The sequence below is a fragment of the Geotrypetes seraphini genome, chromosome 1, assembly GCF_902459505.1.
Source record: "Geotrypetes seraphini chromosome 1, aGeoSer1.1, whole genome shotgun sequence".
Classification (NCBI taxonomy): domain Eukaryota; kingdom Metazoa; phylum Chordata; class Amphibia; order Gymnophiona; family Dermophiidae; genus Geotrypetes; species Geotrypetes seraphini.
This window is the reverse complement of record NC_047084.1, coordinates 339,884,584-339,911,759: the sequence shown is the minus strand read 5'-3', so window position 1 is coordinate 339,911,759 and position 27,176 is coordinate 339,884,584. Positions and strand designations below refer to the sequence as shown.

The following is a 27,176-nucleotide window of genomic DNA, read 5'->3' as shown; positions in this document are numbered from 1 at the left end:
TTCTTCAGCTATAGTTTAATTTATAGTCAATTCTCATTAGGATAACAGGAGAACTGTTTATTACAGAATCTTATTACATTTCATAAAGCACACAATATAATCCTAAGGCATATATCTGGATTTTCAGAAGGCGTTTGACAAGGTTCCGCATGAAAGACTACTTCAAAAAATTGCGAACCATGGGATTGAGGGTGAAATACACATGTGGATCAAAAACTGGTTGGCAGACAGAAAACAAAGAGGGGGGGGGGGTAAATGTACAATACTCGGACTGGAAAAGCGTCACCAGTGGAGTACCGCAAGGTTCGGTGCTTGGGCCTGTGCTCTTCAACATATTTATATTCAAATATATTTTATTGAGCAAACAAAGCAGCAACAAAGCAATGATATTAATAATCAAAACAGCTCAACAGTTTAGAAAATACCCCCCAAAGAACCCCCCCACACCCGCTCTTAGTCAAACCCAAACAACCCCCCCCCCCCGGGTCCTCCATCCAAATATACAGTACAAAGAAAATAGCAAAGAAAGTAAGTGTACCAATCTGAACAAAAGGAATCATAAAACAAGAATCAACAGTTAAGCACTCAGCTGCGAGCCAAAGGAGTCAAGGTAGTCCAAAAAGGTTCCCAAGTGCGCTGAAAAATGTGGCCTGGGAGAGAAGAAAGATCCTTCACATCCCTCCTCTCCCACATCAGGAGAGTAATCATCCGACATCGCAATAGGGAATAGTCTGGAGCATCAGCCTCAAGCCATTTCAACAAAATGCATTTAAGAGCAATCAGGACAGTCCACTTGAGGAAAGCTGCAACTCCCTTCGAGCGAGGGAAATAATGAGGAACAGTTCCAAATAAAAGCAAAGGGGAGCGGCGAATGGTAATATTCCAAATGCCCTCCACAAAAACAAAGATAGCAGTCCAAAAATCTTGAACATTAGGGCAAAACCAAAACATGTGTCCCAAGCCCGCTTCTAGAGCCTGGCAGCGAAGGCAGGCAGCAGTAATACGGAAGTGGGATAAATAAGCCCTCTTAGGAGAAATATATAAACGAAAAATCAACTTAAAATGTTGTTCCCAAAAGGTAGTGTATTTTCAAAAGGCAGGCAGTCAACGGACAGCCTGCAAGAGTACATCAGATGGCAGCTCTACAGCAAGATCACGAGACCAAGCATCTCGCAACCTAGAATGGTCAAACAAAGGGGACTCATCCTTCAAATGGCGATGATGGAACTTAAGGGGGACCAGAAGTTGGGAACCAATGGTAAAAGCCATAGACAACATCTCTTGGCAGGAGGCTTGTAAAGAACTAGAGGGTAAGGAGGAAATGTAATGGTGTATTTGCATATAAGCAAAATAATCATTGGGCGGGAGATCAAATTCCTCGCGCAACTGTGCGAAGGATTTAAGGTTCCCATCATCATCTACCAAGTGAAGTACATAGTGAATACCCTTCGTTTCCCACCGAGCAAAACTCGGCCCATCAATCCCAGGTAAGAAGGAGCCATTAAAGCGGATAGGCAAGAAGGGAGAGACAGAAGTAGAAAGAGAGTGAAATTTACAGACCCAATGCCAAACCTTCTGCAAGGGTCAGTGCAGTATTTTCACAGAAAGAGATTCAGGTTCAAGAGAGGGAAGTGAATGAAGATAGGCGCTAAAATGAGTAGATTGAAAGCAGGAAAGCTCCAAAGAAGTGTTGGTGAATGCTGAAGTACCCCTGAAAAGGTCATTAATATGGCGCATGCCACAACCAACTGTCAAATATCTAAGGTTCAATAAGCCCAAGCCACCCCTATACCAGGGAATTGCCGCCCGTTTATAAGACAAGCGAGGCCTCCTCCCAGCCCAAAGAAATCTCTGAACCAAGCGTTCCAATCGTCTCTCATCGCGGGACATCAAATAAAGGGGAAGGACCTGAAAGACGTAAAGCCAATAGGGGACGATGAGCATGTTATACAGGTGCACTCGACCTAGGAGTGAAAAGGGGAAAGTTTCCCCAAAGGTGTAGTTTATTCTGAAGAGCCTGGAACAGTGGTTCCACGTTTAAGCGATACAGACTAGATAAGTCCAGCGGAATTGTAACCCCCAAATACTTCAAATTTGAGTCAGCCCAACGAAGAGGAAAACACCCCTCCACGTTGCTCGTAGCTCTGGTGGAAAAGGCAAGGCCAAAGATTTATCCAAATTGAGGGACAGACCCGAACAAAATCCAAATTCAGAAATGAGGTCCAATGCTGCTGGGAGAGAATCTTCAGGCCGAGTAAGAATCAAAAACATGTCGTCCGCATACGCTAGGGTCTTTAGCTCACCAACTGGGAGACCCCTGACCTCTGCGAACCCCCAAAGAGTACACAGTAAAGATTCCAGGGAAAGAAGGAACAGGAGGGGGGAAAGAGGGCAACCCTGCCGGGTTCCACGAAGAATAGGGAAAGAGTCCGAGCGGGTTCCATTGACTAGCAGAGAAGCCCTCGGATTAGAATAGAGGGAACGTACGGCATCAAGATAAAACCCTTTCAACCCAACATGTTCCAGGGTACGAAACAAAAAGGACCAGTGGACGCTATCAAACGCCTTAGAAGCATCTAGGCTAACAAAAAGAGTTGGAATTTGGTGAGAATGACACTGAGCAAGGGCAAAGAGGACCTTTCGGACATTACGAACAGACTGACGGCCCTGAACAAAACCGACTTGGTCCTCAAGGATAAGCTGAGGGAGATGGGGAGCAAGACGATCAGCCAACATACGGGCAAAGAGTTTCAGTCCACGTTTATTAAAGAGATGGGACGATAAGACCCTGGCAAGTCAGCCGCCTTTCCTGGCTTCAACAATAAAGAAATAAGGGTCTCGTTTGCAAAACGCGGAAAGGAACCCTGAGCAACAGCTGCGTTAAAATAAGCCAGCAAAGGTTCATAAAGAGTAGAAGAAAGAAGCCGGTAAAAGTCTCCCGAAAACCATCCGGGCCCGGAGCCCGATCAGAGTGGATCGCTTTGATGGCGGACTCCAATTCGGCCGCCCGAAACGGACTATTGAGAGAAGACACCACTTCCTCCGGCAGATGAGGAAGACCGGAAGACTGAAGATAATCCGTCAACATCTCCTGAGAGGCATCATCAGGAGCATCATATAACCGGCGAAAAAAGTCAAAAAGAACCTCGGAGATATCAGACGTAGTGGACACCACCCCTCCACTCTGAGTCCGGAGAGACAAAATCGGCTTCCTTCCAGTCTCAGATTTAACCAAACGGGCCATAAGGCGGCCCATAACGATTGTTCCCATAACGATTGTTCCCATAACGATGAAAATGGTGCTGATAAAAAGCTCTCCATTTTTGGGAACGAGAATGAAGAAGCGAGTTCAAGGCTTCCTGAGTAGACAGATAGCATTCTCGAGTCTCCCGCGAAGGATGGAGATGATAAGACCGCTTCGCCGAACATAAGGCCCGTTCCAGATTAACGATACCTCTGTTAATTTGCTTATTGCGAGCCCTCAGAAAAGAGATAATATGTCCCCGGATCACTGACTTCCCAGCCTCCCAAAACAAAATAGGATCATCCATGTGGGGAGCATTATTGGTGGTATAGTCATCCCATTGAGTCTGCAAAAAGGTCCGAAATTCCTCATCCTGAGCAAGATAGAAGGGGAACCGCCAAGAGAACGTCCGAAGATACGTGGCATCCAGGTGAATATCCACCCAAATCGGGGTGTGATCAGAAGCGTTCAGAGGACCAATCTTGGCCGACAGGACGGAAGGAAACAGGGACGAAGACAAGAAAATATGATCTATCCAAGACCAGGTGCCATGTGCACGAGAGAGATGTGTATAGTCACAAACTTCAGGGTGAAGAAGACGCCAAGGGTCCACTACGGAAAGAGTATCACAAAAGTCAGAAAGAAGACGACCCTTGGCTCCTAAGGAGGGAACAGGGGATCCAGATTTATCCAAATCAGGGTTCATTACCAAATTAAAATCACCCATGAGAAGAAGGGGATCCCCAGGAAAACGAGAACAAAGTTTAAGCAACCGTTGCACAAAGGCTGATTCTCCCGAATTAGGGCCATAGACCACAAGGAGAAGATAAGAACGGGCTCCCAAGGTAAGTCGCAAAAGCAAGGATCTACCATCAACCTCTTTATCAAGAACTTGCACCCCAATAGGCGAAGACTTCCGGACCAACACTGCAATGCCCCCGTGGCGGCCCTGAGAGGAGGCAAAATATACCTCCCCCACCCAAGAACGGCGTAACTTAAGATGTTCTGCGTCAGTCAGACGAGTCTCCTGTAAACAAGCAATATCCGACCAATAGCGCTGTAAGGCAGCTAAAATTTTGGACCGCTTTATAGGGGGACGTGATGTCCCCAACATTCCAAGATACAAGTCTAAAAAGGGGTACTCAGGTCAGGAAATCAAGAAAAGCGCAGCAGAAAGAAGAAAAGAGAAAAATATGAAAACCACCCCAAGGGCCCAGCCACCCCCCCAGAGTAGTGACAAAGAAGTGGCATTGATTGAAAAGAAAACTGAATTAATGCACATATTGATAAAATGGAAAAGACAAACGGAAGGAGGACTCCCCCACCCCCACCTCAACCCAAACCCCACCACCACCACCCAAACCAATCCCTCCATAATCCCAACCAGTAGTGAAAACCCTGTCCCGCAAATGCGGAACAGAGAGAGTGTCACGCTAAGACGTAGACAGGGCCCCCAATCCCTCAACCCCACCCACACCACACTCACCCAGATCCCCCACAGCAAACCCTCATACTCGGCCAACCAGAAAAATCCAGAGTCAAGCGGAGCCAAGATGCAGCAGCACCCCTGGGCCTCTGAGGGCACCACAGCTCCCCAACCGTCTTTTGCAAAAGGATCTCAAACAGTCATTTCTGGATAACACCCAACATACACAGACACACATCAACCACCCATACAAACACAGATCCCGAAAGAAAAAACACAAACTCAGAGGCCACAATAGAACCCAATAAAATAGAGAAGCAAGCAATCCCCCCCCTTGTAATCCGATCCCTTCCAAACACATCCACTCCACAACCCCAATCAAAAGATGAAACTCCTCATGCAGTCCCCAAGCAAGCAAGATATATCAAACATTCAAGTAGGACAGACAGCTAACACCCGGAAGCTCACACAAAGGTGAAGGCCAGGCATCCACCCAAGAGAAGTGCACCAAGAACCGATCCCATTGCAAAACAGCCCGGTGGGGATCCAAGCAATACCCCACTCCCCTGCATAGAGATGCCCACACCAAAAGACACAGCGGTAGCCCCCCCAGGCCACGATCACCCATGCATACGCCCAGCAAATCCCGGAGCAAACAAGATGCACAGTTTAACATTCTGGAAAGTCACAAATAAGGTCTTCAATAAGTACAGGGCATGTTATTCAAAGGTGCAAACACATAAGTAGGCAGGATTGTGGTGTCACAGTACTGATGGAGCTTGAATAGGGCACCGAGCAGCTCAAGAGCAGGGCGAGAACAGAAAAACCACGCTGGACCAGAACATAAGGGGGTCAGAAAAGGATCAGGGATTCAGCAAAGCCCCACAGATCCATTACCAACAAAATGTAGGGAAGCTGCTCCACACTCCAGCCGTGCCAAAGTGCTCAGGGGGCCGAAGAAGGCCCAGCCTCTCCCGGTAGCGCATCTAAGTAGGCCTGTGCAGCTTCCGCCGAGGCATAGGTTTGCCATCCTGTGGGGGTCCAAATCTTCAGCTGCGCTGGGTAGAGGAGCTGGAATCGCTGTTTTCGAGTGAAAAGTGCCGAGCACATGTGGGAGAAGCGCCACTGACGTTCTTGCATTGCGGGGTAGTAGTCTTGGAACAGGCGCACAGGAGTTCCCTCATAAGAAAGGGTATTTCTCTTTTGTCGATATTGCTGCATCAGTTCTGCCTAGAGAATGACACGGGGAAAAAATCTGTCCCCGTCACCGCCCCATCCCCGGCCCACCATCCTCTGCACCGCCCCATCACCGCCGTTCCTGTCACCGCCATCCCTTTCACCGCCCCGTCACCGCCACTGCCATCCCATTCACTGCCCCGTCACTGTCCCCACTGCATCCATATAAGCCTTAGTACTGTAATATTTAGCTTATTCCTTTCTTATAAATCAAAGTTCCTGCTGCTGAACTAGAGAAAGAGATGTTCAGCTGGCAGGGCTTTGTTTATAAATTTTTATCAACACAACTAATATACTACTTTATCCTAAAGCAAAAAATAAATAAATAAATAGAATTTTTTTTTCTACCTTTGTTGTCTGGTTTCTGCTTTCCACATCTTCTCATTCAATTCCTTCCATCCACTGTGTGTCTTCTCTCTGCGTCTTCCATTTGCTGTTACTGTGCCTCTCCCTTCACCCCCCTCCCAATTGGTCTAGCATCCATCTTCTTCCCTCCGCTCCCCCATAGTCTGGCATCTGTCTTCTTCCCACTCTGTCTTCCACATTTCCCTTCAGGGTCTGTTCCTCTCCACCCTCCTTCAATGTCTGTCCTATTCCTTTCCACCACCACCCTTCCCTCCCTCCTTTACCATCTGTTCCTTTCTACCACCCTTCAGCTCCTCTCGCATGGCCTATCTACCTTCCTCCCTCTTATTTTCATGGCACATTACAATGTAATTTGTGCAAGCCACTGGAGCCTGCGAGCTCGGTCCCTGTCCCATCCCCACAAACCATCTCGCTTCTGTGCTCCTATTTTCCCCATTTCTAATATCTCCCCTATGTATTTGCCATTGCCCCCCCCTGTGTCCATATAACATCCCCATGACATGTCCCCTTTATGTCTCTGTCCCTATGCCCCGTGCACATAATTTCACTTCTTTCTGTTACCTTCCTGTGTCCAGATTTCCCCTATCTTCCTCTTCCATACCAGTGTGTCTTTTCTCGTCTAGCTTTTTTCCCTCTTTCTTCCCCCCCCCCTGCTTCTAGCATCTTACTCATCTGCCTGTCCTTCCCTTTCTTTCCTGCTGTGGGTTTTACTTTCCGTCTTCATCCCCTTGGCCCAGAATTCTTTTCCCTTTCACTCCCTCCTTCCAGTTTGAGCCTGGTTGGGCAGAAGCAATGCGCTGTTCCTTCATCTCCAAGGTAATATGCTATATTAATATGGTATTGCACCTGGTAAGTTTGCAACCACCACTTCCTCTTCCCTCAACATGCAATAGAGGTAGACAGCTCATAATAGTGAAAGCAGTTTCTAGAACTGCACATCTAGATAACCAAAGTTCCAAATAAGCAGGTAGGGTAGATGGTGTTATTTAGTACAAAACATTCATTCTTCTTACACCTTAAGTACCAACCACTACTCCAACAAATAATGAACAATGGCAACTAGTGCATTACAGGCGTTTGATGTGGCACATGTTGTTCTCAGCGTTAACCAAAAAACGATGCTCTCTAGTAGAAATGCATGTAACATATCTTACAGATAGATCGCGCGGTCCCCGCAGCCCCAACCCGCCTGCCCAATCGATCCTAGTGTTTAGCCAGCTCTCTCCCTTCTCCTCACCTTAGTTTGTAGGTTTTCTTTTTCGGCGACCTGCACGCTTTCCCAAAGAGCCGCGAATGCGCGGCTGCTCAGTGTTCAATCTTCTGCTCTGCTGCAACTTCCTGTTTCCAGTTGCGTCAGAGCAGAAGATCGAAACTGAGCAGCAGCGGGTGCGCGGCTCTTTGATAGTGTACGGATCGTCGAAAAAGAAAGCCTACAAACTAAGGTGAGGAGAAGGGAGAGAGCTGGCTAAACACTAGGATCGATTGGGCAGGCGGATGGGGCTGCGGGGACCGCGCAATCCTTCATGCCTCACTGCGGGGACAAGACCATTCACCGCTCCACGGGGCGGTGAATGGCCTTGTCCCCGTCCCCGCAGCGACTGCTATTTTTCGTTCCCCGTTTCGGTGGGTTACCCACGGCTAAACGCGGTGGCCGCGGGTAAACCGCCACCATGTCATTCTCTAGTTCTGCCTTCACAGCCAAGTTGTGGATTTTAAAGATAGTGACCCGAGCCCGATCATGATCTTCGGTGCGCCGGCCCAGGCGGTGAGCTTGGTTGAACCGCAAAGGTCCCACACCAGCCGGAAGGGGCAACGCCGTCTGGAGCCAGGACTCCAAGGTAGAGAGGAGACGGGAGTCTGGAACCGCTTCAGGGAGACCAACCAGGCGCTAATTATCCCTTCTTGAGCGATTCTCGAGGTCCTCCAATTTGTCCGCCTGTCTCTGGAGTTGGGCCCTCAGGGAGGTCAGATCTGCAGCAGAAGCTGAACAAGCGTCCTCCACCCCCGAGACGCGATGCTCCAGCTCGCCGTGCGCCTGGTGGTCTCTCCCAAAATGGATTCGAGCGACGTGAGTTGGCTTGAGAGTTGTTCAAATCGGGAGTCCAATGCCCGCACCACTGATGCTGACAACGCGGCGATATGGGCCTCCGACAAGGGGAGCGCGGTTCCCAAGCCTCCTGCCGCTATCTTGGATTCAGGCCGCGCCGATCTAGTCTCCCTTTCTTTTGTAGTGCGGCTCGATTTGCCACTCATGACCGGACTGGTGTGCTGTAGGAACTTGTCCATGCACGACCCCGAAGGTCCAGGAAAGTGCAGGACCGGCAGAAAAAAGTAAGTTAGGTACTGAGGGATTCGGGCCCCCTGAGCACGAGTAAGGCACGTCTCACTCGGCTCAGCACATCACATGACTCTCTTCAACATATTTATAAACAACCTGGAAATTGGAACGACGAGCAAGGTGATTAAATTTGAAGATGATACGAAATTATTCAGAGTAGTGAAGACGCAGGAGGATTGCGAAGACCTGCAACGTGACATAAACATGCTTGAGAAATGGGCTGCGACATGGCAAATGAGGTTTAATTGTAAGGTGATGCATGTCATAACAAAAATCTTATACACGAATACAGGATGTCTCGTGCAGTACTCGGAGAGACCCCCCCAAAAAGAGACCTGGGAGTACTGGAAGACAAGTCGATGAAGCCGTCTGCGCAATGTGCGGCGGCAGTGGCGAAAAGGGCAAACAGAATGCTTGGAATGATTAAGAAGGGGATTACGAACAGATCAGAGAAGGGTATCATGCCGCTGTACCAGGATATGGTACGACCTCACTTGGTCGTCGTACTTGAAAAAGGGCACAGTACTACTCGAAAGGGTCCAGAGAAGAGCGACTAAAATGGTTAAGGGGCTGGAGGAGCTGTCGAACAGAGCGAGATTAGAGAAACTGGGCCTCTTCTCCCTTGAAAAGAGGAGACTGAGAGGGGACATGATTGAAACCTTCAAGATAATGAAGGGAATAGACTTAGTAGATAAAGACAGGTTGTTCACCCTCTCCAAGGTAGGGAGAACGAGAAGGCACTCTCTAAAGTTGAAAGGGGATAGATTCTGTACAAACGTACAGAAGTTCTTTTTCACCCAGAGAGTGGTGGAAAACTGGAACGCTCTTCCGGAAGCTGTCGTAGGGGAAAACACCCTCCAGGGATTCAAGACCAAGTCAGACAAGTTCCTGAGGAACTAGAACGTACACAGGTATGGCTGGTCTCGGTTAGGGCGCTGGTCTTTGACCTAGGGGGCCACCGCGGGAGTGGACTGCTGGGCGCGATGGACCACTGGTCTGACCCAGCAGTGGCAATTCTTATGTTCATTCTATACTAGTCTAATATTCCAAGTACCTTAACAAGCTTTAGTTAAACAGCTCAATAATGCTAAGATGCAGACAGTAGGCCAGCAGAGAGAGAGGTGCTATGCAGTCTTTTGCATTGAGTGCCACATGTTTGATTATCCCCGAGTTGGTGGGAAATTATGTGTGTGCTCGATGCAAAGAGCTCCTAGCAGAGAAAGAGTCCATTCCCATGAGGCAGACTTGGAGGAGCTAAGGGAGACAAAGAAGTACATAGAGGAGACCTATAGGGACATTGTAGAGAATCCCCCCTCCAGTCTGGCAGCCCATATGCTTGCTTGGAGGAGGGAGGTCTTCTAAAAGGAGAGCATCACCCTGGTGAAGTAGGAAATAATCCTGTAGCCAGGATCTATCCACTAGGAGATGCAATATCCTCTCACACTGAGGATGTGTCTCTAGGGGCTTTTGCCCAGGGAAGGGTTAAGACAGAAATGCAAGGACATGCATTTGGGCTGCTAAATCCCAAGGGAATGGTGCAGTTTAGGGGGTGAAGAATTTATGTGCATGACAGAAAAGCAGGACTTGGGTGTGATTGTCTTAAGGTGGCCAAACAGATTGAAAAGGTGATGATGAAAGCTAGAAGGATGCTAGGGTGCATATGGAGAGGTATGACCAGTAGGAAAAAGAAGGTATTGATGCCCCTATTGATGAAGACTCTGGTGAGACCTCATTTAGAATATTAAGAACATAAGAATTGCCACTGCTGGGTCAGACCAGTGGTCCATCGTGCCCAGCAGTCCGCTCACACGGCGGCCCATTGGTTGAAGACCAGTGTCCTAACTGAGACTAGCTTTACCTGCGTACGTTCTGGTTCAGCAGGAACTTGTCTAACTTTATCTTGAATCCCTGGAGGGTGTTTTCCCCTATAACAGCCTCCGTAAGAGTGTTCCAGTTTTTCACCACTCTCTGGGAGAAGAAGAACTTCCTTACATTTGTACGGAATCGATCCCCTTTTAACTTTAGTGTCCTCTCATTCTCTCTATCTTGGAGAGGGTCTATTCCCTTCATTGTCTTGAATGTTTCTATCATGTCCCCTCTGTCTCCTCTTTTCAAGGGAGAAGAGGCCCAGTTTCTCTAATCTCTCATGTACGGCAACTCCTCCAACCCCTTAACCATTTTAGTCGCTCTTCTTTTGACCCTTTTGAGTAGTACCGTGTCCTTCTTCATGTATGGCAACCAGTGCTGGACGCAGTATTCCAGGTGAGGGTGTACCATGGTCCGGTACAGTGGCATGATGACCTTCTCCGATCTGTTCGTGATCCTCTTCTTAATCATTCCCAGCATTCTGTTTGCCCTTTTTGCTGCCGCTGCACATTGCGCAGACAGCTTCATCGACTTGTCGACTAGTACTACCAAGTCTCTTTCCTGGGGCGGTCTCTCCAGGTACTGCACCGGACATCCTGTATTCATGTATAACATTTTTATTACCGACATGTATCATCTTACACTTATCCACGTTAAACCTCATTTGCCATGTTGCAGCCCATTTCTTGAGCATGTTTATATCACGTTGCAGATCTTTGCAATCCTCCCGTGTCATCAATACTCTGAATAACTTCGTATCTTCCTCAAATTTAGTCACATCACTCTTTTTTTTTCCCATAAATCTTTTGATTGCAATTAAACACAAATATCAGAAAAATTAACACTCTGCCTATAGTGGTTGATCATTGGAACAAGCTTCCAGTGCAGGTGATCGAGGCAGACAGCGTGCCAGACTTTAAGAATAAATGGGATACCCATGTGGGATCCCTACGAGGGTCAAGATAAGGAAATTGGGTCATTAGGGCATAGACAGGGGGTGGGTAAGCAGAGTGGGCAGACTTGATGGGCTGTAGCCCTTTTCTGCCGTCATCTTCTATGTTTCTATACAAAACAACTACATCCCCTCCTCCTCTTGGCAGTAGCAAAAGAAATCACAGAAAGCAAAAAAAGAAAAATCAAATGAGTAAGTTCTAGTGGGAGGCCAAACTTGCTCTCCAGGATACATAGCAGTTCCAAGTTTCATGATTGGCTGGTATAAGTTTGCACGTGAACTGAATAGAATCAAGCCGCTCCAGCACCAAAGACGGGCAAGGGCAGCTCAAGTCACTGTAAATACGAAAATTGCCTAGCGATGTTCATAAATTGTAAATCCAAGAGGTTTAATGTTGAGCAGAAAGCATTCCATCAGAATTGGTAGATGTTTCCCCCATGCTTACCAGTAACTGACCCACCTTCTGCCAGTAGTCATTTACCAAGGGGCAGTCCCACCAAATATGATGGAAATCCCTACGCTGGCCAAAGTGCTTCCAGCACCGGTCTTCAGGTAGTCAAAATATGCAGGATATTTTGTAAGGAATCATATACCATCAATAATAAAATGTATAACCATTTTCAATTAGATTTCAATTAGATGCCTTGTCTAAATTACATTACAGAGATTTCTGTTCCACCATTGCCTTGCGGTTCAAGGCGGATTACAAAAGAATTACAAAAAAGGTATTACATGAAGAAGATATCTGGTAATTTCTAGGGGAGATATGGAGTAGATGAGGTTGCTTTGGGGAATCGGGATGGTATTAGGGAGTGGTATTGGGAAGTGTGAAGGACCTAGCGGTATTAAGTTGTTTGCAGGAATTTCTTGAACAGTAGAGTCTTTATTTCTTTTCTGAATGTTTCGTAGTCTGCGGTCATAATTAGTAGATTGGAGATTTGGTTGTCGAGTTTTGCTGCTTGTGTGGCTAGGAGGCCATCATATAGATTTTTCCATTTGACTTCTTTGATTGGAGGGTAAGTGAATGGAGTGTGGGTTTTTCTATGTCTAGTTGATGTAGTTTGGATGAGACAGTTGTTCAGGTAGATTGGGCTGTCGCCGTTTATGGTTTTAAATAGTAGATAGTAGAATTTGAATAGTATTCTTGCTGGAATTGAAAGCCAGTGTGAGTTGAGGTATGCCTCTATGATGTGGTCATGTTTCCTCAATGAATAGATAAGTCTCAGTGCTTTGTTTTGGATTATTTGTAGTTGTTTTATCATTGTTGCTGGGCAGGGGAGGTAGAGAATGTTGCAATAGTCTAAAAGACCTAGGACTAGTGAGTGTACCAAGAGCCGGAATTGTGTTCTATCAAAGAATTTTCGGACTTGTCTTACGTTTCTCATAACTGTGAATGATTTCTGTACTGTTTTATTGATTTGTGGTTGCATGGTGCAGCATCTATCTATCGTCATTCCTAATAGTTTTAGGCTGGGTTAAATGAGGTAGTTGATTGAGTTAATTTCTATATTGGTTATGGTTGGGACTTTGTTATTTTCAAGGAGGATGAATTTTGTTTTGTCTGGGTTCAGCTTCAGTTTATGATCTCTCATCCATGTTACTATCATTTCTAGTATTCAGTGTAGTGTGTTTATCATAGAGGGCTTTGGTTGATCAAAAGATATGAGAATGGTGATGTCATCAGCATAGTTATATGAGGTTAGGCCTAGTTTGTCCAGGCAGGTGCTGAGGGAGGCAGTATAGAGATTGAAGAGAGTGGGGGATAGCGGGGATCCTTGAGGTACACCGCAGGGGTTGGACCAAGGTTCTGATTTTTCTTTGTTTGACTTTACTCTGTAGGTTCTGGATTTGAGGAATCCTTCAAACCATGAGTATACCTTATCAGTGATACCTGTTGTGTCTAAGATTTGTAGTAGGATGTTATGGTCTACCACAGTGGTTCTCAACCCTGTCCTGGAGGACTACCAGGGTTTTCAGGATAACTCTAATGAATATGTATGGAGCAGATTTGCATGCCTGTCACTTCCATTATATGGAAATCTCTCTCATGCATATTCATTAAGTCTAGCCTGAAAACCTGATTGGCCTGGTGGTCCTCCAGGACAGGGTTGGGAACCACTGGTCTACCAGGTCAAATGCTGCAGTCAGATCCAGTTGTATGAGCAGCATTTTTTTGTCTGTGCTGAGGTGTTGTCTAGCTGTCTTAATAAGGGAGCCTAGTAGTGTCTCTGTGCTGAAGTTGGTTCTGAAGCCGGATTGCATGGGGTGGAGTATGTTGTGGTCTTCCAGATAGTTGGTGAAGAGTTTGGCTACTAGCCCTTCTGTTAGTTTGACATAGAGAGGTATTGAGGCAATGGGTCTGTAATTGGATGGTTGATCTGCTGCTCCTTTAGGGTCTTTTAGGATCGGTGCGATGATGATTTCGCTGAGATCAGTTGGGAAGAGTCCATTTGTAAGCATGGTTTGTGTCCATTGTAGGAGTAGGGCACAGAATTTCATGCTGGAGGTTTTTAAGAAATATGATGGGCAGTGGTTGAGGTCACATGATGTATGGCTGTACTTTCTGTAGAGTTTGTTAAGGTCGGACCATTGTATAGTGGGGAAGTGGGGCCAGGTTCTGTCTGTAGCTGTTGATTCTTTTTCTGTGGTGGGTATTGTGATTTCTTTTAGGTGAGTTGGGGTACCAATGAGAGTAGCTCTGGCATTTGTAATTTTATTCTTGATGTGTTCTGCTAGTAAGGTGGCTGAGGGGGGGAGGGTATTGCTAGTGGTCAAGTAGGTTTTGGTGTCAGTTAGATCTTTTAGTATTCAAAATAGTTGTTTAGTGCCTTGAGTTTCTGTGCCTATTAAGTTGGTGTAGTATGCTTTTCTCTTATCTTTTAGTTGTAGTTTGTATTGTTTGTTTAGTTTTTTGTATGTTCTAGGTTAGTTTTTCTCCATTTTCTTTCTAGTCGTCTACATTGTCTTTTGAGTAGGAGACGTTCGTTGTCAAACGATTGGTCTGATCGTCTGCTGGGTCTGGTTTTGGTTTCTATTGGGGCTAGTTAATCAAGGGTGTGAGTGCTCAGTTTGCACCATTGTGAAATGAAGTCTTTGGGGTTGCATTCCTGTATTGTATTGTCTATTTTATTCCAGAATTTGATTGGCTCGATGTGTATGCGTGAGGTGTAGGTAATTAGATTGTAAGCTCTTTTGAGCAGGGATTGTCTATTGTATGTTTAAATGTACAGCGCTGCTTATACCTTTCAACGCTATAGAAATAATAAATAGTAATAGTAGTAGTAGTAGATTTGATGAAACAGGCCTTGAAAATAAGTTCTTATATATCCCTGCTCATCTCATTCCATGCCCTTGCCTGCCCAGGTCCCCCTCCCATTGTTCCTTGTATATATCATCAGGAGCTTCTCTACCCAGAAGGGCCAAGTAAATCCGGGAGATCCCCCCTTCCCCCCCAATTTTCTATCCCCTTAAACAATGCTGTTTCTAAATAGGTCTCTCCTAAAACCAGATCCCAAAAAGTTTCTATATGCAAAAATGTGCATAAAGGAAGGAGTCCTGGTTCAGAAGACCATATTCCTCCTGCAAATGTTCAAATGTTACTGTCCCCAAGTCCTTCCATACTTGCCCTAAGGTCCGCAATCCGCCCTGACCCATTGGTAATGAATGGGGTCGTCTCTCCCAGGATAGAAACCAAATGTCAGGCTAATAGGTGTATTCCTAAAATATTCTGCCTCACGGCCTCAGCCTGCGGGCTTCGATCTCGCTGAGGCTATTTTACCTTTTATGTCCCGGCTGGTCACAGGCTTCAAGGAGTGTAGCTGTTGCCAGCGTGCGATCTCCCTCACTGACCCACATAGGTAGTGTGCTCAGTGTTTGGGACCTGACCATCGTCCGAAGTCGTGTGCCCGCTGTGCCACCCTTCAACCTCGAGCTATTATATGTCATCGAGTTCAGGTTGAGAAACTCATTGGCGGTCCACTTTCCCCGATCTTGACCTCAACTCCGGTCAAGCTTCTCACAGGGGTTCCGCCTTCTGCCTCGACCTCGACCTTAATCAAGCCCTCCTCGTTCAGTGGGTCCTCATCCTTGGGCAAATCTGCTAATTCTTTTCCTGACAAGACACTTGCCTCGCTGCCTCCCTCAGGTCTGGTGCCAGCAGAGGTTATCAAGCTACCCAAGAAGCATGTCTCAAAGTTGAAGAGTCATTCTTCCTCCTCTTCCTCGGAGACTATAGCCACACCAAATGTACTAGATCCTCAAGTCTCGGTGTCACATTTGGAGGCTATGATCCAGACCATTCTGGATTGGCAGTTTGGTAATATGCTTGCCAAACATACTCCTACTTCAACTCTGCTTCCTGCAGTCTAGTATGAGTACTTAGCAGTATCACAAGGAGTTGAGTCCTTGTCAGTACCTCGAGTTGAATCTACCCACTCTATACAAGGAGTCGACTCCTTGGGAGTGCCTCAAGAAGATTCTACACATTCTATGCAAGGAGTTGAGTCTTTGTGAGTGTCTCATCTGGAGTATAAACACGCTACTCAAGGAGCCAAGTCCTTGTCAGTGCCTCGAGATACCTCGACCCAAGGAGCTCAATCTCTTTTGGTGTCTTGATCTTGATCTCTAGCCTCCATCCCGCCTTCCTTGCATAAGGCATCGCCCTTTCCGAGGCATAGGGCGAAGACTCCTCGACTTTCCTCTCAGCGGGACCTGCCTGGTTCGAGGCACAGTTCTCCACATCAGTCAAGGCATCCATTGAGGCACAGATCCTCTTCTCGAAACAGGCCTCGTTTCTCCAGGCCTCGAGACTCTTTGAGGCCTCCAACTCCGAAGTTGAGGACTCCAAAGCCTTACACCTATACTTCTTCTCTTGCGAGGGATTCTATCCATTCTCTCAGTGAGTCATCTATACCTGCATATTCAGACCTAAGGTATCAGTACTCCAGAGAACTTTTTCCCCTCGAAGTTATCCTTCCTTGGAGCAGATACAAAAGCTTCCTTGAGAAAACTTTTTCTTTTCAGGCCGCTAAAATGTATTCATGGCTCGGAAAAATGATGTTAGAAGCTTCTTCTTATTTAGAGTTTAGGAAATTACTAAAGACTCAATTATTTAATAGGCTGACATCGTAATGGTTTTACATTTTCTCTTATTTTAACCATGTTTGTATTCTGTTCTTATGTTTCTTACCTACATGGTTTACATTTTTATCTTGATCAATTTTATTGAAATGTTTGTACTGCCTTTTATTGTATTTGATTGAGATTTTTATTGAAAATGTATGTATGTATTGTTTTTCTCATGCTGTGAGCCTCTTAGAATCTCCCCAGTATGGCGGCATATAAATAAATAATAATATATTTTTCTTCTTTCCTACGTCAAATGAGTAAGGACCTCAATATTACTTTGGACTCTGATTCCAAATACTCCACGATTCCAAATACTCCACAGAGTATCTAGAGGAAATGGATATGTCTCGTCCTCCTGTGGAATCTCTTAAATTGCCCATCAATAGACTTCTTTCTCAAACTTTCAGGTGGAATCTTGAAACACCTTATTCCATTCCTCTTGTACCAGGAAAGCTGGAATCTCGTTACAGGATGGTCCACTGCAAGGGCTTCGAAAAATCTCAGTTATCCCATCAGTCCCTTCTCGTAGAGTCTTCTCTGTAAAGGACCAATCCTGCCAAAGTTTATGTCACTGTCCCTCCTGGAAGAGAGGGCAGGACCATGGACAAGTTTGGTCGTCGTTTGTATCAAAATTCTCTTGTGGCAACTAGAGTTTTGAATTACAATTTTATTTTCACTTCTTATTTCAAGCATTTGGTTAACATCCTGCCTGAATTTTGCAAATATATTCCTCAACATCATCTTTCAGAGTTTCAGCATGTTACTACCGTATTTTCACGCAGATAACGCGCACCCGTGTAAAACGCGCACACGGGTATAGCGCGCAGAAACCACGATTTTATGTACAAAAACTTTTGTATACCGCGCTCACGGGTATACCGTGCATGCAGCCCGACTGTCCTTTCGCCCGCCCCGACTCTCCTCTGGCCACCCCGACTCTCCTTGAAAGTCCTGTCCCCCCTTGAAGGTCTGCCTGTCCCCCTTGAAGGTCTGTCCCCATCCTGAAAGCCTGATGCCCCCCCCGACATCCGATACCCCCCCCCCCCGGCAGGACCACTCGCACCCCCACCCCGAAGGACCGCCGACTCCCCGACAATATCGGGCCAGAAGGGAGCCCAAACCCTCCTGGCCACGGCGACCCCCTACCCCCACCCCGCACTACATTACAGGCAGGAGGGATCCCAGGCCCTCCTGCCCTCGACGCAAACCCCCCCTCCCTCCAACGACCGCCCCCCCCAAGAACCTCCGACCGCCCCCCCAGCCGACCCGCGACCCCCCTAGCCGACCCCCACGACACCCCCACCCCCCTTCCCCGTACCTTTGGTAGTTGGCCGGACAGACGGGAGCCAAACCCGCCTGTCCGGCAGGCAACCAACGACGGAATGAGGTCGGATTGGCCCATCCGTCCCAAAGCTCCGCCTACTGGTGGGGCCTAAGGCGCGTGGGCCAATCAGAATAGGCCCTGGAGCCTTAGGTCCCACCTGGGGGCGCGGCCTGAGGCACATGGTGGGCCCATGTGCCTCAGGCCGCGCCCCCAGGTGGGACCTAAGGCTCCAGGGCCTATTCTGATTGGCCCACGCGCCTTAGGCCCCACCAGTAGGCGGAGCTTTGGGACGGATGGGCCAATCCGGCCTCATTCCGTCGTTGGCTGCCTGCCGGACAGGCGGGTTTGGCTCCCGTCTGTCCGGCCAACTACCAAAGGTACGGGGAAGGGGGGTGGGGGTGTCGTGGGGGTCGGCTAGGGGGGTCGCGGGTCGGCTGGGGGGGCGGTCGGAGGTTCTTGGGGGGGGCGGTCGTTGGAGGGAGGGGGGTTTGCGTCGAGGGCAGGAGGGCCTGGGATCCCTCCTGCCCGTAATGTAGTGCGGGGTGGGGGTAGGTGGTCGCCGTGGCCAGGAGGGTTTGGGCTCCCTCCTGGCCCGATATTGTCAGGGAGTTGGGGAGTCGGCCGGGCAAGAGGGCTTGGGGTCCCTCTTGCTCCGATCGTGTATGCGGGTGCGGGTGGGAGCGCGTGCGAGCGGTCGTTCGGGGTGGGGGTGCGAGCGGTCCTGCTGGGGGGGGGGGGGTGAATCGGGCGTCGGGCGGGGTGGGAACTATGTAAAAAAAATTTTTGTATAACGCGCGAGGGGTATGCGCGGTAGGTAAAAACGCGTATAACGCGCGCGTTATATGCGTGAAAATACGGTACTACTCTGACTCAACTCCGCATGCATCTCCTTCAGTCTTCCTATGATGCATTCAAACTTTCCTCAAGGGTCACTGCCTTCTCAGTGGAAATGCGCCGGCTTGCCTGGCTTTGCACTGTAGACATGGATCCCAATCTTCAAGATCATCTGGCCAACATCCCTTGCCAGGGCAATGAATTGTTTGATGACTCCATCGAGGCAGCTACTAAATGATTGTCTGAACATGAGAAATCATTTGCTTCCATCATTTGACCTAAGCTTAAGCCTTCTACCTTCTAGCTTGGAGGTCACCCATATGTTGAGAATAGGCTGCCTGCTTGTCCTGGGATAAAGCACAGTTACTTACCGTAACAAGTGTTATCCAAGGACAGCAGGCAACCATTCTCACAACCCAACTACCTCCCCTGGTTGACTTCTCTGCTAGCTATCTGAACTGAGGAGACGCGCGCCCTGCATCGGGCAAGAAGGTACTCGCGCATGCACAGTGCAGCAGTCACAAACTTTCTAAAGTTCTACAAGCAGGTTTGCTTGCGAAGTTGTCCGCATCTGGGCTCTGTGGATGAAATTACCCACATGTTGAGAATAGCTGCCTGCTGTCAGGGACACCTGTTACAGTAAGTAACTGTGCTTTCTGGGAACATCAGCCTACAGAGCCTGTGACATATTGTAAATATTGCCTGTGGAAAAGGGTTAGGGTTCTGGAGATGCTTACGCAAGATGTTTATGAGGGCCCAGGAAAGCTTCCAGAGAAAGATGTCAGGGAGGGAGGCCTGTTCCAGGTGTATCCAAGGTTTATCTGCATAAGTGGTCCAGGCCGCTATTTCTTGCAATAATGCAGCCTGATAATAGAGGAAGAAGCATGGTACTCCCATACCCCCCCACCCAAAAAAAACTTAGGCTGATATTAAAGGGAACAGGCTACTCGGGGTGGCTTCCACCTCCAGATGTGGGCAAAAACTTTGCTTGTCAAATTACGAAAGAAGGACTGTGGGAGTGCAATCGGCAAGGCCATGAAAAGTAAAACAATTTCAAAAGCAGCAAAATGTTCAAAGCTGCAATGCGTCCTAGCCAGTGTTGTAGCAATTCTAACAGGCTTCCGGCGGCCTCTGCTGCACATTCCCTCTGCCATGGTCCCACCCCTCCTCTGATGTAATGTCCTGTTTTGGTCTGGGACAGACTGTGGCAGAGGGAACATGTAGCGGAGGCTGCCAGAAGCCTTTTAGAATCGCTACAGCACCAACGATCCTCTGCAGGCCATAATTAGTTTTTTAACGTGAGACCGGGAGGCTAGGGGAACACCAGGCAATGGGCCCTCTGGGGAAACATGATGGTCTTTAGGGGCCCCCCTAAAGTCACGGAGCTGGGGGTAATATGTCACGTGGGATCCCCAAAATATTGGGGGTGCTTGGGCACCCTCAGAGCTGGCACCTATGGAAAAGATGAATAGGATACAAAGAACTATAGAAAGAAGAATCTACTCAATGATATAGGTATGCAACTGAGAGAGCAGAATTGTGCTGCTTGTGTAATTCAGTCAGGATTTAGTTTATTCTGGCTAACTGTGCATGCCCTTCATCTACAGGCCAAGGGAACTGGTGGAAGAATGCAATCACCGCTCTCCTTCTGCATGGTCATCCTGTCAGCTGGCTCATCAGGGATGTGAGTGCATTTATTTAAAATGCCGTCTAAGGCTTGGAAATCTAATAAATCCATGCAAAAATATCTTGTTAATCCTACATGGATTAAAAAAATATATTTTGCCCTAGAATTTCATTCCAACATATCAAACCAATCGCATGCTGTTGAAAAATGGTTAGCCTCAATATTATAGAGCAGAGGTGGGTACCCACAGTCCTCGAGGGTCACAACCCAATTGGGTTTTCAAGATTTCCACAAGAAATATGCATGAGATCTATCTGCATTCAATGGAAGCAGCATAGGCAAATCAATTTCATGCATATTCATTGTGGAAGTCTTGAAAATTTGACTGGGTTGTAGTCCCTGAGGACTGCAGTTGCCCACTTCTCTTACAGAACATAGTTTAACTGTAACCTTCAGAGGAGGGGATTCCTTTCCCACTAGACTGAATAGGGATGTGGAAAGTAAAGGATTCATTGTTATTCAGCCCAGAATTCAGTCTGGGTAATCTGCAGTTTTTTTTTAAATTCCTTCCACAGTATTTTAAATGCACAGATGTTCAGTGACGCTGTACAGTACAGTCCAATTTTAAAAAGGGCGTGGAGATAGAAATTGAAACATCCAGGTTGAGAGGTGCAGTTACATCTGTATTTCACAAAAGCTTTGCCAAACACAGTGCCTTTTGTACAATACATGTAAGGCAGGACCACGTGCCCATATATGCCCTCATCTCATAGTTACAGTGACTTAAAAAGCTGCACTGGAGAAAAACATGTAACTCTGCACACATGTACTTGAGAACACCTTTTTTTAAAATTGATGCTCTCTAGCTGCACATAAAGCATGATTCCCCCTAACATCAGCACAACAACTCAATCCTCCATCAGCACTATCACTTGTGTCTGCACTAGTGTTGCCCGATTCACAATTCGAATCGGTTCACCGATTCACTTCGGGTGAATTGATTCGAATCGATTCAAAACAAAAAAAAATTGGTTCCCGATTCAGCTGACCCTCCCACCTCGCCCCCTAAAGCAGGAGTTGCAGCGCTGCTCTTGCTGGCCGGCTGCTGCCGCACCTGCTTTAGAGGATGAGGGGGGAGGGTCAATCGGGAAGTGCTGCTGTCCGGCTTCCCCCCTGACATTCATTCCCCCCCCCCAGCGTTCGCTTCCCCCCTGGCCTTCTGCTTCCCCCCCTGGCCTCCCCACACCGTTTACCTTTGAGAAACAGCCTGCAGATAAGATCGCGATGCTAGCGATCTTTGCACTGCTTCTGAGCTGTTTCCTCCGCTGCGATCCTGCCTCTGACGTCAGAGGTGGGGCGGGACCGCAGCAGAGGAAACAGCTCAGAAGCAGTGCAAAGATCGCTAGCATTGCGATCTTATCTGCAGGCTGTTCCTCAAAGGTAAACGGTGTGGGGAGGCCAGGGGGGAAGCTGGACACCAGGGGAGGCCAGGGGGAACATGTAACATAAAAACATGTAACATAGAAATATAGAAAGATGACGGCAGAAAAGGGCCATAGCCCATCAATCTGCCCATTCCATTAACCCTCCCCAAACAACCCCCTAAGGGGTCGCTCACAGGTGGCATCACCTCTACACTGCCCTTGTAAAGATCCAACATGGGCATCCCATTTTTTCTTAAAATCTTGAATGCTGCTGTCCATGATCACTAGCTCTGGGAGTTTGTTCCAATGGTCTACCACTCTTTCTGTGAAGAAGTACTTCCTGGAATCCCCATGAAATTTCCCGCCCCTGATTCTTAGCAGATGTCTTCTTGTGGCCGAAGGACCCTTGAAAGAGAAAATGTTGTCTTCCACCTCTATGCGGCCAGTGATGTACTTAAATGTCTCAATCATGTCTCCCCTCTCCCTACGCTCTTCAAGAGAGTATAGCCGCAATCTGTGCAGCCTGTCCTCGTATGAGAAATCCTTAAGCCCCAAGATCATCCTAGCGGCCATGCGCTGAACCGACTCAACTCTCAGTACATCCTTACAGTAGTGTGGCCTCCAGAATTGCACACAGTACTCCAGATGAGGTCTCACCATGGTTCTGTACAATGGCATTATGACCTCCGGCTTCCAGCTAACAAAGGGGGGGGGGGGGAAGTGAGCAGTCCTTTGGGGTGGGGGGTAGGACAGGCCTTCAGGGGGGGACAGGCAGGCAGGCCTTCAGGGTTGGGATGCAGGCATTTAAGGGGGGACAAGCATTCAAGGGGGGAAGGCCTTCAAGGGGGGGACAGGCCTTCAGGGGTAGGATGCAGGCCTTCAAGGGGGGAGACAGGCCTTCAAGGAGGGACAGGCTTTCAAGGGAGAAACAGACATTCAAGGGGGGGACACGCAGGCAGGCCTTTGGATGGGGATGCAGGCCTTCAAGGGCTGGCAGGCCTTCAAGGGGGGGACAGGCAGGCCTTCAGGGGTGGGATGCAGACCTTTAAGGGGGGGTACAAGCCTTCAAGGGGGAAACAGGCCTTCAGCGATGGTGACACAGGCCTTCAGGGGGGACAGGCAGGCCTTTAGGGGTGGAGTGCAGGCCTTCAGGGGTGGGGGGCCCTGGTGTAGACGTACAAGGAGGGAGGGAGGGAGGGAAGGGGGGTTCAAAGTGACATGCATATGCCAGACTTTGGGGGGGGAAGAAACAATGGGTCTGAAAATAGAGGAGAGGGAGAGAGATGATAGACATTGGGACTTAGGGAGGGAAGGAACAGAAAGGGAAAGAAGTTGGACACAAGGGATGGTGTGGAGGGGGGGATAGAGATATTGGATAGGGGGGATAGAGATACTGGATAGGAGAGTAGTTGGGAAAAGAAAGGGAGAGATGGTGGACCCTGGGGTGGTGGGGAAGGAGGGAGAGATGCTGGATGAAAGGGTAGTTAAGAAAAGGTGGATCTGTGGAGGGAGACGAAAAAAAGGAAAGATGCCAGACTTCCTGTGTGCTTGTATGTGGTGTGCGTGTTGTCGGTGTGGAAGCCAGCTTGACTCGGGAGTTGAGAGGTCCTGCGCATGTTTCTGCAAGATGGTGGCCAGCTTGAATCAGAAGCCGGGAGGCGCTGGTGGACGGCAGAGGCATCGGACGAAGCGGGAGGGCAGCCACACGGGGATCCCAAGGGAAGGAAGCCACTACGCTGAAAGGGCTGCAGCACCCACAGGCAGGTACCCACCCCTGGGCCACCATAGCAAACTTTGGTTGTAAAACGAATCTTCTGAGTTTGCATTATGGCTTATGGGGAACTTTGCTTTGATATACGAGTGCTTTGGCTTACGAGCATGCTTCTGGAACGAATTATGCTTGTAAACCAAGGTACCACTGTAGTTCTTATAATAATGACAGTAATTCTGGTAGCATTTGTGGGAACAATCGCATATTGTGAAAAAAATAATGACCCAATGAGAGAACATATCATTGTTGAAATTAAGGAGAGATGAAGAGTAGAGCACGACATAATGTCAGGTTGAAATAGCCTCTTGGCTTTTTGTAGATTCCATAGAATAGGGGTACTCAAACCTGTCCTAGGGTTTCACAGGCCAGTCAGGTTTTCAGGATATCCCTAATGAATTTGTATAAACAAAATACCCAAATAAGAGCTATGTTTCACACTGCTTCTTATGCTTATAAATAACTTCATTATTTTTATAATAATATAGCACCATCAAAACCTTTAAAACATATTATAACATTGTTTTATACTAAAAATACACACAATTAATTTGTATGAGAGAGCTTTGCATGCTTGTCACCTCCATTATATGCAAGCCTCTCATGAATATTCATGATGGATATCCTGAAAGCCTGAGTGACCTAAGGACCCCTTTAAGTACCCCTGCAGTAGAAAACAAGTTTAGAAAAAGTTTTATCTTCTTGTAATAGTAGTGTTCCTTATTTTGTTTTAATGATACTGTATATGAGTATTGTCAACGTTAATGTTGCTATGCCATAACTGCCATCATGTTCTGTGTTTCAATAAATACATTTGTTCACCGAATCAATAATGTATCCACTAGAAATTGTAAGTGACCCTGAATCTATAAAAATCAAGGCTTAATGCGACTTACAGCGTATGTATCTTGGGCTGTGATTTAATTGCTTCCTTAACTGGAGATGTTGTCAGATGAATTGACTACTGTTGTCTTGTTTTGGAGCAGGTGTTGAGTGAGGCTGAAGATTTTCAGTCTGCTGTTATGATATTGACCAAGACCACAATCATTGCTGATGTATACTACATCGTAGGAGGAATCTTGCCCAAAGAGGGCGTGGTCATAACAAGAAACAGAAATGGACCTGCGGACATCTGGCCGCTTGACCCTTTGAATGGAGAGTGAGTCAAAAGTGAGACATTTCCATTCTGGCTTTGAAGAAGAGTTAGGAAAATCGGCAGTAGAGAAGACTTATATTGGGATAATTATATTACATTAAGAGCTTGTATTCCACAAATACCTATAAAGTTCACTATGGATAACATTAGAAGAAATTAGGACATAACCTAAGAATTATAATGTATTAATTTAGGTACAATTCAACAATTTGAATTACTCTAAGAGAAACTTCCTAAGAAGATAAATCTTCAAGTCTTTCCTAAATTACCTGTAATCCCTTGTTGTCCTAATGGAAATAGGCAGAAAATTTGAAATAAACAGGGCATCATAAAGTAGAGATGGTAACAAATGCAAATCACTCCATAAGCAGATTCAGCCTAGGCTCGTTCAAAAGATGTATGTGGTGCATTCGCATACTGGAGTACTATAAACTTGTTGAAAAACTGAGTGGGTGAATTTGAAAACCTGACATCTGCACAACATGATCATTTTGAACAGTGTTTTTCAACCTTTTTACACCTATGGACCCGCAGAAATAAAAGATTTATTCTGTGGACCAGCATCGGTCCGTGGACAGGCGGTTGAAGAACACTGGGCTAAGTCGTGGGCCAGACCCCGCCCATCTCTACCCAATCTCCACCCCAGACCCCACCCCCATAATAGTACTAATTGCACCTTGCACGTCCCATGCCTCATCTGGAAGCCTTCCCTCTGACGTTGCAATGTCAGAGAGAAGGCTTCCGGTTCAGGCACAGGATGCCCGTAGGAGCCACTGAATCAGTTAGGAAGAGGGAGCTGGCTCGAAGATAACGCCGCATTGATCGCACCATGGACTGGCGGTTGAAGAACACTGTTTTGGGCCTGATGCACGTGCTGGCACTGTGGACTGGCAGGAAATTTCTGTGGACCGGCACTGGTCCGTGGACCGGTGGTTGAAGAACACTGATTTAGAACAGTGGTTCTTAAACCTGTCCTGGGGGACCCGCAGCTAGTTGGGTTTTCAAGAGATCCCTAATGAATATGCATGAGGCAGATTTGCATATAATAGAGGTTACAGGCATGCAACTCTGCCTCATGCATATTCATTAATACTGCTAACGGACATATTCAAATACAAATCTTCCCCTATTTTTTGTTTAACCACATAACATACATTTAGAAGAAGAGAAGAACTAATAATTTATTAATCAACCTTACTTTTTTCATAAATATTATAAATATATTAAATATACCACCCTCTGACTTATAACAAACGTATCTTTCAACAGACAACACAGGCAAATGCCCTTGTTGCCCTGAAAACCTGGATAATCAATTCCACATTGTCCAGTGTTTTATTTAAAATGTCCTTGCCAAACTGATGCTTCATGGATTAAACTCCTGCTTTCATGATAAGATCTTGTTCTCGAATAACAACTGACAAAATGTTCAAGCCATTAGGGATATCTTGAAAATCCGACTGGCTAGGGGCCCCCAGGACAGGTTTAAGAACCACTGGTTTAGAACATAAGAAGATATCTTATGTTGTTTTAAAAGTTTGTATCCTGCTCATCTACAAATCTAAGTGGGTAAAAAAGTTACATGACAATGCAGCTAAATAATCACCACAACAATAAGGCAGAAATAGTCAAAAAGGGTTCACAAAGGGGGCGCTCAGGAACCAAAACTGTGCACACCACGCAAACCGCGTGAGAGCTAACAAGATAATATCAAGTGTTAAGGGTGCTCTCAGTGTGAGCAAGCAGTAACAGGAGACAAGCTCCAATACTTCATAACTCAGGTAGAGGTAATGTACCCCCACCCGCACACCATCACTGAGCACCCTGGGTGTGCAATAAATCAAGTGAAAATGTTCACGAATCAAAAGCAAGTAAATTAACTAAGTGAATAACAGGTGAAACCTGAGCGACCCCTGAATGAACCCTACCAGCCAAAACCAAATAAACCCGACGAAAAAGAGTGAGGGCGGCTGGAGGACGGGGCCAGCCTCCCTCACTCTTTTTTGTTGGGTTCATGGGTTCCTGAAGAAGGGTTCTTCCCCGAAACCAGCTCAGTTGAACCTGTTTTCCGGACGCATTTCATTTTGAGCCTCAGAGATGAGTTCCTGCTTCACTTTTCAGTTAAGTTATCTTTTCTTGATTTTTTGATTTTGCGCTGGGGTTTTGGCTGGTAGGGTTCATTCAGGGGTCGCTCAGGTTTCACCTGTTATTCACTTAGTTAATTTACTTGCTTTTGATTCGTGAACATTTTCACTTGATTTATTGCACGCCCAGGGTGCTCAGTGATGGTGTGCGGGTGGGGGTACATTACCTCTACCTGAGTTATGAAGTATTGGAGCTTGTCTCCTGTTACTGCTTGCTCACACTGAGAGCACCCTTAACACTTGATATTATCTTGTTAGCTCTCACGCGGTTTGCGTGGTGTGCACAGTTTTGGTTCCTGAGCGCCCCCTTTGTGAACCCTTTTTGACTATTTCTGCCTTATTGT

The 27,176-nt window shown here is 47.1% G+C and overlaps 1 protein-coding gene across 3 annotated transcripts in view; it reads left to right on the top strand.

The window, feature by feature from the left end:
• Positions 1-27,176, top strand: part of NAAA (N-acylethanolamine acid amidase) — a 101,957-nt gene that overhangs the window by 47,484 nt on the left and 27,297 nt on the right. For all 3 annotated transcript variants that reach the window (XM_033939596.1, XM_033939419.1, XM_033939504.1), the window contains exons 5-6: positions 20,321-20,397; positions 24,519-24,691. In XM_033939596.1, coding sequence (XP_033795487.1) covers positions 20,321-20,397; positions 24,519-24,691 — 250 coding nt within the window. The remainder of the gene's footprint in view (positions 1-20,320; positions 20,398-24,518; positions 24,692-27,176) is intronic.